This window comes from Rhagoletis zephyria, unplaced genomic scaffold (genome assembly GCF_001687245.7).
Source record: "Rhagoletis zephyria isolate East Lansing unplaced genomic scaffold, Rhagoletis_zephyria_1.1 Rzeph_scaffold_14221, whole genome shotgun sequence".
Taxonomy (NCBI): domain Eukaryota; kingdom Metazoa; phylum Arthropoda; class Insecta; order Diptera; family Tephritidae; genus Rhagoletis; species Rhagoletis zephyria.
In genome coordinates this window covers 1-12,782 of record NW_016171290.1, presented here as the reverse complement: position 1 = coordinate 12,782, position 12,782 = coordinate 1, and the positions used below count along the sequence as shown (strand labels likewise).

General features: G+C 35.0%; 2 protein-coding genes across 2 annotated transcripts; one reads left to right on the top strand and one right to left on the bottom strand.

Moving 5' to 3' along the window:
* Positions 1-475: 475 nt before the first annotated feature.
* Positions 476-1,614, top strand: Cp38 (Chorion protein 38). The gene is made up of 2 exons (XM_017634789.1): positions 476-659; positions 787-1,614. The coding sequence occupies exons 1-2, from the start codon at positions 612-614 to the stop codon at positions 1,612-1,614; spliced, it is 876 nt and encodes a 291-aa protein (XP_017490278.1). The 5' UTR covers positions 476-611.
* A 7,834-nt stretch (positions 1,615-9,448) lies between these two features.
* On the bottom strand, positions 9,449-11,903 carry LOC108378495 (transcription factor mef2A-like; the record flags this gene model as incomplete). Its single annotated transcript, XM_017634788.1, has 3 exons — positions 9,449-10,431; positions 10,528-11,181; positions 11,262-11,903. Coding segments are annotated over 3 exons (1,440 nt in total), but the record flags the coding sequence as incomplete, so codon positions are not given.
* Between the last annotated feature and the right edge of the window lie 879 nt (positions 11,904-12,782).

Below are 12,782 nucleotides of genomic sequence, written 5' to 3'. Positions count from 1 at the left end.
TAACTAAAATGGGTAGACTTAGCATTGGAAAACATTTTCTGGCCTTGCTCCAACTCTACAAACCATTGCAATAGGAAAAAGTGTGAAAAGTGAAAGTTTGTGCGAAAACACGAATGTGTAAGATGATTCTAAAATGTTGAAAATGTATCCTACGATTAAAGAATTTTCATATCAATTACACGGAAATACTAGTTTGCTCCATAATTTCATTAACACCACAGTGGGAGCATGGCTTGGGATAGCAGCCGCCATCTATAATTACAAAATGAGTCAATTATCGCAGCGATAAGCATGTCTAACTAATATCAACAAAAGACCAAATCGCGACAAAAATTCTGAAAAGCAAAAAAAGAAAAAGAAAAACAGCAACATTTGTCTCACGATGCGTTGCCGGCCAAATGTCACGTAATTGTCTGTATAGTATGGTGCAACACCACCAAAACATATTTAAACAAACCATGCAAACCAATTGACCACAGTCGGCTAACGGTGCTCTTGCCTTGATAACACAATAACATAACAAGAAACAGAAATTCGAACCGCGACGTGAACAAGTTCCGCAAGCCAAAGCAGCAGCATCTAATAGTTTACAAAAAAAAACAAGCGACACAATGAACCGCTTTCAACACCTGCTTTACGTCTGCTCCATCGCAATGATTGTACGTAGCAACTTTACACGCCACACGGCTAAAGACTACAAACTATTTCGAAATTTTTTGCTGTTTGTAATTGGTTTGTGATACGTTATTCTAACATTTCCTCCCTATCTTTTTTCTCCCAACATAGGCGTGCAGCACGACAGCGCATGCTTCGTATGGCTCACAAGGACTGTCTGGTGGCTATGGCGGCGAAGGCGCCGGTGCCGGTGCCGGAGGTGCTGTAGGTCTCAGCAGCGGTATTGGAGGGCTCAGCAGCGCTGCTGGAGGGCTCAGCAGCGGTGCTGGCGGCAGTGATACACTGGGCGGCATCATTCAGGGTATTGGCAACACGGGTGCTATCGAAGGTGATGGCAATGGTGTACCAAGTCCATGCAACGCAATCCAACCTGCCCAAAGCATCCCCTACGCTTTAGGTCAACGTGCCAACACGGTCAGTTCATCAATCACCTACCCGCAAAACAAGGGAGAAATCCTTATCCATCGTCCCGCTGCCATTATCGTCAAGCGTCCACCCACCCGAGTGTTGGTCAACCATCCCCCACTAGTTGTGAAACCCGCACCAGTAGTCTTGCATAAACCCCCAGCAGTTGTTTTGCGCAAGGTCTATGTTAAACATCACCCACGCCCAGTTAAGGTAGAGCCCGTCTACGTCAACGTTGTGAAGCCACCAGCAGAGAAATATTTCGTCAACGAGAAGCAACAAGCCGCTTATAACAATGGATACGGCAATGGTTATGGTGCTGGTGCTGGAGCTGGTGGCAATGGTGCTGCTGCCGCTGGTAGCGCCAATGCTGAAGCTGAAGCTGCTGGATACCAGCTATTGCAGGGTTCCGGACTATCTGCTTTGGCTAACATTGCCAATGCAGGACAAGGCGCGTATGAAAGCAGTAATGCCGGAAACAGTGGTTATGGCGCTAGTGGTGCTGCACAAGGTGCATCAGCCGCACAATACTAAAATTTCTACTTGCTAGAAATTCTCCACTTAGTCTATTTGCCTCTGACTTAGGAGGGTAGCGAAATTAAGTCGTTAAGAGATCAGTCTGTTCCCAGATTGAGAGGTTCTTTCAGGAACCTCAAACTTTTTTATACTACACCAAAGAGTGTCAATAAAACTTTTTTATGAATATTTAAATATTTTGAAGTTTACCTAATTTATAGAGTAATTGCTAAAAGAATTATTAAAATCATATTTACGAATATATTTACGGATAAATTCGAAAATAAGAGGCCTTCTGGGAGCCCTTATTTCAGATCATTTGATGAGTAACCAGAGTTTCCAGGCTGTCTGATGCAGCTTAACTTAGAAGGGAACAATTTACATAAAATAATACTAACAACATCAATGCGCATGCCACAAATCGGTGGAGAAGCTCGGCCAAACAATATAATATTGCGTAGGCACAAATCAAATATTATTATAAATAATGAAACAGTTTGAATTTAACGTTGCAGATATAAATCTGGCCAGATATAAATCTAGGTCGTTCCGTTTACGTAGACGCCCACTGTCGCCCACTGTGTCGTGGTGAACAAAATTCATTCCCGGATTTCCAGAAAAGGGTAATTTATTAACATAAAGGATATTCCGAAAGCCCTGAGTGAAAAGTATTTGTATGTCCCTCATTCTACTGTGGGATGTGTTCAGAAAATTGTAATCTTACGTTAGGTTAGATTACGGTGGTTGCCACTCCGCAAAATATGGCAGAGAGACATATTTAGGCCAATTAGGCCCATTGTGATGCCACTATTAACGAGCTCTTGTTCCTTTTCCTTAGTTTCCCATATGATAGAACCATTGTGTAACCTTAACATATCTTTGAAGTTGTCCATAGAGTCGCCACTTTTGAAAAAGTGTTACTGCACTGTAGTGATTTAATCACTGCTTGGCTGTCAGAATAAATAGTGACGGGTTGTAGAGAAGTTGGAAGCTTTCAAATTTATTGCCGAGGCGGGTTATTTCAAGAGGAAGAAAGGAGGGGCAGAAGGAGAATTCAAAATAAGCTAAAATTATATCTTAAAATTATAGCGAGCGAGCGAGCTGGGATGATTTCATTTTCTAAGCATATCTTGATAACTTCTTTTTTCTACATTACTACATACATACTGTGCAAATATGCCCCACACGACAATAAGTTACGGCCCCCTGTTTGTCCTTTTATTTTTTTTTTAATTAATTTTAATTAGTATTTTATAAAAAAAATAGCTCAAAAATTACAAAAAATTTAACCAAGTTGCTCAACAAAAATTTTTATTTATTTTTTTTTTAAGAAAAATTGTGGTTTCCAGTTCCACTAATCAATTTTAATATTTACTAATAATATTAATATAACAGTCTAGTTAAAATTTAAAATTTTCCGAACAAAATTGTGTAATTTAAAATTTTAACATGCTGATAAATTTAAAATTGATTGGTGCAACCGGGCACGGGTATGCAGTTTTACAGCCCATTCAATTTGAGGTGTCTACAAAATACCTATGATCTTTAGCAAATTTTTTCTTGTTGACGGTATTGCGCCTTTTACTCCGTATAAATGGAAGAAATGCCGTCAACAAAAAAAATAAAAAAAACAATGGTATTTTGTAGACACTTCAAACTCGCACTTTTACACTAAAAGGCATATAAAATTGCTAAATTGGAATTATTCTAAAAAAATAAAAAAAATAAATTTTTTTTGTGCTATTTTATTGAATTTTTCTAACTTTTCTACAAAACTTGAGATTTGGATTTATAGAGTTTTTGTTAGACAATGAGCTACACTTCTATAAAAAAAAGTGTATCAAAATTAATTGAAAAAATATCCCAAACCGAGTGACCGTATCATTTTACCGCGGGGTGTACATATGAACGCAATCATATCGCTCGTTTGGTGGGCAAATGTAATATCTAATAAAACTAGCAAAATCATTAAAAAATTTAGTCAGATTTTTTGTTTAAGTAAAAATAATAATCTAGCAAAATATTTTTTATTTTCACTTTAATTCCAACATAAATAATAATAAAATATAAAATTATAAAATATTTCACACAAACAACAAAGAATATATTCGATAATCGCATTTGCCTGAAAATTTTAAAATGCACTTAGTAGCATTGTGCTACTATGATAGCACGGCCGAGTAATCATAGTCAACTTATGTACAGATGCAGTCATCACTCCCCATATAAAAAAAAAATCGGTACTGTTTTTCCACTGGAATTATAAAATCTATTATCTTTTAAGACTTCCACCAAAATAGCTTGCAAAAATATTAAGAATTGCGTGAGCTGGACCGATTTGAAAATAACTCCAAAAATTGAGTTTTTTATTAATAAAAAGTTTTTTTTTTTAAATATCTTTTGAAAAAATTGCATCAGATGACTAAACAGTTTAAGCTTAAAAAGTTTGCTTATAAATATTTTAAAACAATTTTCTACGGAATCATATTAATGAGAAAACCTTGAATAACTTAGCCTAAATGTTACCAATTTAGGCTTATGAGCAGGGAAGGGGTTTCTAGGACATAAAAACGTCTTAAAAAGGCAAAATAAAATAACGAAATAGGCAGGAAAGGCACTAGAATACGAGAAAAAGGCAAAAACCGAAAAATAATCAAAAAATACATTTATTTTAGAAATATTTATTCTGCAAGTAAAAAGAGAAAAACTATTTACTATTTTCATTATAATAAAATATTATGAAACACTTGTACTTTGATTCTTTGACTATTTTCTATTTTCCAGTTTTTCATTCACAAAACTTTACTCTCTATTGTTGTAGTAACATTGAACCACAAGATGCATTTAGAATTTTTCTGGCAGCATTTTCATTCTTTAGCAGAAAAAAAGGCAATTTCCATAGAATCCCTTCCCTGCTTATGAGGTATCATTAAGGTAAAGTATTTTCTCACCCTTTTAATTTCTTTGCGAATCTAAATTTAATAATAAATGTAGAAGTTATTAGTAGACGTGGGATCGATGGAGACTTTGGACAATTCATTCATAATGGTGTTCGCAACACTCATACCAATTTTCAGCTTTATCCCTGTTTATTGAGCTAACTTGACTAGGCTAAGCGGTTTTTAGCAGCTTGAAACTTGCATTATTATTCAAAAATTTAATGGGCAACAAAGCTTGAAAATTTCTTGGAATTTCTGGCAATTTTCCGCCGAGTTCTACATGAAATTAGAAAAATTTTATATGGAAAATATAAATAAATAAAATCGTAAAAACGTCAGGGTATGCATATTCTTGACGCTGGCATACAGTGGGAAGCAAGTGCCAAAATTGTTATTTTTTTTTAACATATTAATATTAAAAAAAAATAGCAATTTTGATACTTTTGCTCGCCACTGTACATACACGTTCATAAAGCAGCAAAATCACAACCCATTGCAGTTAAATTGCACGCAATAGGCAACTCCCAAGTTTCCTCGATCAAAGCATATGTATGTACATACTTGCTGCAAGCAAAAATTACTATAATAAAACAACAAACATACCAATAAACCCTCACAAATCTGGGTCAAACCTGCAATATAGTAAAAAGATATAAAAAAAAAAATGCTAAGCTTATTTGACACAGAAAGTGATAAAAACGCTAACACAAACAGTAGCAAAATAAACTCAGTCAAGTTGTAGAACCTTAAACGCGCGCGCGAAAATTCGGCTAAACATAAAATAACGATAAAAAAGGTGCAAATAAAAATCAGCTGCTCTGATGCATAAAAAAACCCAAAAACGGCATTTATGTATTAAAAGTATTACAAGTTCAAAGTCAACTGGAAGTACAAAATTAAATTGAAGAAAATCGAGCAAAGAACAGCAGACAAGAAGGTAGCAACCCAAACAGTGCCATACTTAAATTTGACTCAATAAGCGCACTGCTCTCTAGGTTGGCGGAAACCATGAAGCATATTGCAGTTGTTGCAATTTTCGGCTTGATTGCACTGAATGCAGTTTTCAAGGTTCGCCTTTTTCCACATACAAATTTGTATTGTTTGTGAATTCTAGTATACTACATTAGGGTGACCCGTATTTGAGAAAGTGTTCGAGTTCTCGCTATCAAGCCCTAGAAATATGCAAATAGACTAAATACTACGAAATACAATATGTTAGACGAATTTTAAAATGGAAAGCATCGTTTTGTTTTGATGTTACACCATAGAAACATGTAGAAACATTTACATAGAATGTGCTTTAGTTTCCTCCTCAAAATTTTACGATAAATATACCTGTATTTTACAACTTTATAATTATTTAGTAGATTTTTTAAATATTAGGTATTTGGTAAAGCTAATAAACTGTAGATTTTATAAATTGTACCAGCTTGACAATTTAGAAATAAGATATATACAGTATTGGCCATATCTATAGCACCCCCATTTCAAAGTGATATTGTTTCACACTCACGTTTATTTATTTATATTTAGGAATTTTCAATTAAAATACAGTTCATTCTCTAATAAAACCCATATGAACCCAAGTTTTAAACTTTGTAAAAGACTATAAAAATCAAGGACGTGAACCGGTTTTGAATCGAACCGGTTTTGAACCGGAAAACCGCTTTTTTCTATTAATTAACTGAACCATTAACCGAACCGAAATTTTTCACAAATGTTTGATCCGAACCGAAAACCGAACCACTTTCTTTAAAGGTTTAAACGTTCGTTTCAACCAATTTTCAATAGATAAATGTACCCACTTTTTTTTCTTTTTGTTAAACATGGTAATACCTACCATGTTTTTTTACCATGTGACAATATCAAATGTAAAGGCATCCCATCTCACTTGACTCTTAACCTTGCGCGTTGTTGCACTTGACACTGGACACGTAAATTTGCGCGTTATTTTTTTGTTTTTTGAACCGTTGAACCGAACCGAAACCCCGGTTCAAAGACCAAAAAAACCGCTTTGACGAACCAATCCAAAAGTGCAACAACGGTTCGAACCGCTGAACCGAACCGACCAAATTTTTCATCCGGTTCACGTCCCTGATAAAAATGCAACAAATTTTCACCTACATTTCAAACTTTTCTTTCAGAAGTGTTACAATTTTTTTGAGTACATCGACTTATAGCCCATTCAATTTCGTTCTAACAATGTGCATGTTTCAAGTGGCTAAAAATTGCCGTTGATTTTTTAGAATTTCTTTCGCGTTTGCTTCCATATAACGAATAAACACAATTTATTTTTATATGAAAGAAACCCGCAACACCGCCGAAAAAAAAAATCTAAAAAATCAACGGTGATTTTTAGCCACTTGAAACTTACATATTGTTACGACTAAAATTGAATGGGCTATAAAACTGCGTACTCAAAATTCTAACACTTATGAGAAAAAAGTTTTAAATTTAGGTGAAATTTTGTGGCATTTTTTAGTAGTCTTTTACAAAATTTTCCAACTTGAATTTATATGGGGTTTTGTTAGAGAATGAACTGTATTTTAATTGACAATTCCTAAAAAATAAACACGAGTGGGAAACAATATTACTTTGAAATTGGGGGTGCTATTTTATTGGCCAACAGTGTATGTAATACTCCTATATTGGCAGTAAGAGCTAGTACCGTCCGAAAACATTACAGTAAAGATATATCAATAAACACGTACGAAAGAAATGGAACACATACGTTTATAAATAAACATGTACACAACACATACACAAAAACGGTACTAGACTGGCTCGCTTACAGCCAATATAGAATTACATATTACATATATGGTTAGGGCCAAATCTTGCAATCAATTTTTGACAAACTTCCCGATGACCCAGAGACGTGAAACTTCACAGTTGGCTGAGAAACCGATGGCAATGTAATTCGAAAGATGTGTTAATCCGATAGGTGACGCAGAACGTGTATTAACTATATGAAAGGGAATAACTCCACTAAAATTTTTGCCGGTAGATGGCGCACGAGTCGATATATTTGGTAAACCTTGCTAAGCTTGCTTTTAAAATATTTGTTTTTTTTCCAAGTGATTGTGGCGGAAATTTATTACATTAAAATTTTTTCAACGCTGTTTGCAAGTGGACTACTCGTGGCTGATTCTATTTCAATTCATGCTGGGTGAATGGGTTCAAAATTCGAAATCAAGTTTAATACGACTTTCATATTTTTTAGGACAAATAAAGAAACAAGTTTTATTTTGTTTTGCAAAAAAAAAAACAAGTTCGCTGAGTTACGAGCATCTGAAAATTTTAAAGCAAAGTGTGGTTTTAGAGAAAAACGGCTGACAATTTTTTTCATGTCTTTCTAGTTTTGTTAAAAATCAATATTTTTTAATTCGGTTTTTTGATTGTAGAAGTGTTTTTAATGCTCTATATTTGCCATACTTGAAAATTTGAATACTTTTTTAATTAAAAAAATGGCGGCCGGTTTTGGAGAAATCAAAAGACTCAATTTTCTCAAAAACATAATTTTTAATTTTCTTGAAAATTTGTTTCTGTTTATTAGATAAAATGGAGAACTGTTGCCAATAGGCTGATGTCTCGAAAGTCGTAAGAATTTTTTTTTCTTAAAATAAGACTCAGTATTTTGGGGTAATTTAGGCGTCTTTTATCTAGTAACCATAAACAAATTTTCAAGAAAAGGATACCTCCATATTGCAATATGCCGTAATCGAGTTAATACCGAAATCTTCTATTGGGTTACCTTACTACACACATATAACCTATAGACGTAAACAAGGTATCATTATAATAAACAGACGTTTACAGCTCTTGAAAAGGCTTTTCGGCTAATTCCTATAGCAAATTCTTTAATAGAGAGATCTGTGGTCATAAGCAGCAATAACCGCCTAATTCGACTTAACAAAGAATTGAGTTATATAAGCTATCGTTTTCTGCAACTACTATTCTATGTGTATGTGAAACTCCCATCTCGTTAGCTACGCTATTTAAAAAGTTATTGATTAAAATGTTTTGGTTTCCCCATAAGGATAACATTACAATCCAAATCTTTAAAGCGTTTTTTTTTATCGAATTCAGGTTTTTCGACTTAGGCGATTATTGCTTATGACCACAGAGATGACGTTTGGCATTAAATCGGTGTACATAATAAGTATGTTCCCACGACAGTCGGGTCTACGTAATCGGAACGACCCAGATTTATATCTGGCCAAGGACTGTCACTCCAGCAACACTCCCCAAAAAGTCTTTGGGGAATTTGTATGCTGCTACAACAACAACAACAGTATGTTTACTTACGTCTGCAAATAGCTCAATTATTAGATGGTTTTAAGTCATTTCAAGCAAAAACATGCGCCCGATCTTTCTCTTTGAACAATTTTTTCCCCTCATTTACAGCCCATAACAGCTGCTATAACAGACATAAAACCTGCCCAACAAACACACTTCGCCGATTTGGAATTTGAGGATAAAACAGCGCTGGAGGCAATGAAACGAATGAAGCGTGAACATACAGGAAATTCACAGAGCTTCATTGACCTCATACTCAAAATAATGAATTCGTTACAACTGAACAAACCAAATATAGCAAAAGCTGGCCAAAGGAGCTACATTAATGCATTCAATCAAGATTGACGGTGAGAATTTAAAAGTCCAGTGGATTGGCTTTGCTTACGTACTAAAACGTGGATTTTTTTATTTTTTTTTTTAGTTTTTTTATGATTTTTTTTTATGATTTAATATATTACAAAATGTTAAAATCTATCAATAAAACTATAGCTAACATAATTAGATTATGATGGTGTGTGTATGGGTAATATTGAAATTTGAAATGAATAAAAGGTAAGCAGTTTGCAAACAAATTTTAAATAGAATATGACTTTGTAAATTGCCAAAGAATTTTTTAAGACAAATGTAAATGGGTGGCAAAAATTGTACCGTTAACAATTATGCGATTGCATTGGTTGTTAAGTATAATAAAAAATAATGAATTGCTGGACATATAATTATTGAATATGCTAAGCAAATGGAGCTTAAAAACTACATACTTTTTAAAGGCATATTTGTGTGAGGTAAAAAACGAGTTTACGATAAACGATATTAGTCTAAATAACTTTGTTAAAAATTAATAGCAATATTTAAATATGAAATGGTTTGCGTAATTTAGGTAAAGTTTTGAGAAGTGGTTGATTTGAGTAATAAATAAGTTTTGTTGTGTATGTGTGCAATTTAGTATATGTATACATACATAAAATATTTATTATTACAAATATTTTTAAATATTAAGCTTCAAAAACAAAACTGTTACGAATGGACATCGAATAAAAATGCGTTAGCGACGCCTTAACAATGACATTATTATACTGGCTAGTACTTTTTTTTTATAAAAAAATGGCAAAATACGAAAATATTCATAGCCTATAAATAATACTAACGCATGATGCATACATATTTAATCGATCTTGATTTGTGAGCAAAGCAAAATTCGCGCTAAAGGGAAATTCCTACGAATTGTAATTAAAATTTGAATAAAAAAGATCTCATTTTCGATCGAAGCCACAAAAAAACATTGTGAGTTCACCGATTATAGCTTATTTTTGCTATACATAAGTTATACCGCACTTGCTTCGCACCCTTCATCTTTTTTTATAGTGAAGTAAAGAAATTTGTCGAGTTAATACGTACAATACTTTAAGTAGTATTTAAAAGATTACCTGATGTCTTTTAAATAAAAATTATGTTCTTATTTGTTGTCACGTGATCGGTTACTTGTGGTGTTTACATTCACATTAGGTGTATTATTGCCGCTGCCGCCAGCACCATTAATTTGAGGCGCGGATTTGGGCAAAGGTAGCAAAGCATTTGGCGGCGGTTGGCACCAATACCCCTGAAAAAATAAAGAAAATATTTCAAACATTTATTAACATAGCAACATTTTTTTTACGCTTAAGAACTTTATGACTCGGAAACAAACGTTACATACCTGTGGTCCCACCGGTCCATTTGGCATGCCTGTATTCGCACAGGCACCACCGCCGCCGCCACCAGCAGTACCTGCTGCAGCCTGTGACGACGGTTGCGGTACCGTTGCAATACCATTTATATGTAGACCGCCAGCCGATACAGCTGTGCCAGGTGCGTAATAAAATGGCATCGGTGGAGGTGGTGCTCCACCAGCGTACGGTATACATTGAAATTGTAATCCGTCGCTGCCGTGTATCGCACCAACTGCCTCAGCGGCTGACAGCTCAGCTGCCGTTGGATAGAAACCGTTCGAGGATGGTCTGTGTAGTGTCATATTAATGGTATTTACTGCATCTGATGGTGACGCAATGAATTGTGGACTTGGTCCACCATTAGGTGGTGGCGGATAAGATAAAGCCGTGCATGACGTTGATGTTGATGTAGGCGTCGGGTGCATACCCATGGTAGTGGGTGGTGGTGGTGGGGGCGGTGCGTAAATACCAAAAGAATGTGCAGGCGCTGGCATCGGCATATGTAGGAAAATGCCGCCTCCAGCAGCCGTGGTTGGCTGGACAATGGACATTGGCGAATCACCGTTAAACTCACCATATGGGCTATAAGCGGCAGTCACCATGGCGTTCGCATGAGGCGCTTGGTAAGGTGAGAGTGCCGTCTGAAAAAAATAATAATGATAATAAAACATAAATAAAAAAAATCTGTATAAAATCGAAGCACATCATACACCATGCTCACCTGTGTTGGCATTTTCCCGGCATTAGTTCCGTTGTGCGCTCCATTTCCACTCGTAGGATTGTCAGAGTTTACATGCGGCGATGGCATACCATGCTCCGCAACAGAAACTGCAAGCGAAGCAGTAGCACTACTGCTAATGCCACCACTTCCGATGTTTGTATTCATTGATTTTGTATTTTGTAACGATGTATGACTGTGTGACGAATTTGGCGTAGCACTACGGTTCGAGCTATTTTGTCCAACGTTATTAGTCTTTTGTGTATTAGTAAACTTACAGTTTACACCTCCACCAATATGAGAATTATTGTTGTTATAATCATTTTGATTATGATTATTTAGATTCTGCCCAGCAGATGTGTTACTGTTGTTTGTGGTGCTATTGTTATTGTTGTTGCTTTGGTTGCGCAAAAACAGCGGTCGCTCCTTGTTGCTGTTAAAATAGCGCGCCGGAAAGCGTCTATGCATGTGACCACCCTTGCCGGAACCACTATTGACGCCGCTGCCCGATCCACTACTAATGAAATGTTGATTCTGGGCAGCGGAAGACGAATGTGAAGCACTATGTATACCATTGTTAGCATTTGGATTGGAATTCTGTGCATTTAAATTTGGCATGCTGTTGTTGTTAGCATCCGACTTGCTCTATAAAAGAAAATTGTGTCTTAAAATCTGTGGCAAATTATTATTTTTTTAGCTAGAAAATCGAACATCTCAAAACGCTGAACTATCAATTTGGTACAAAAGTAAAAAAAAAGTAATTTTTAAGTAAAAAACAAAGCCGACTTCAATTCTCATATAAATATTTAAGATTATCGTTTATTTCTTCATGATCCGATGATCGGATTTAAACCAAATTAATATGAGACCATCTTTCCTTCAAAAAGAGATTTATAAAAATCGGGTTTCGAGGTCCAAAGTTATGCGGTAAAATCATATATGTAATACTCCTATATTGGCAGTAAGAGCTAGTACCGTCCGAAAACACTACAGTACAGATATATCAATAAACACGTACGAAAGAATAGGAACACATACGTTTATAAATAAACATGTACACAAGACGAATTGATAACCTTTCTCTTTTTTGTGAAGTCGGTTAAAGAAAGTATAGTTTTTCAAGCATACGTATTCAACAAAATCCTAGACTCACTTTTGCAACCAAATTCATAAAACTATAACATTGATTTGTAAGGCTGTATAACTATGAAAATGTTATGAATATGTTAACTTTTTAAAGTTACGCAAATATATATAAAAAAAAAATATATATATATTTTTTTTTAATAAGGCTCATTGCTTACTCTAATCTCTACTCGCAACCATCGCATAGTAGCAAATTTTTAAATAAAATTTCTCAAAAGATCAATTCAAATGAAGGATATTCTGAAATGTTTTTCAGTACTCGCTAAAACAGGCTTATTATGCACGTTACCGATAATTTTGTAACCGGAAATTTGTATTACAAAAAAAATTTACTACTTCTTGTCATGGCGATGATAGATACGTTGGTAATGCAGTCAA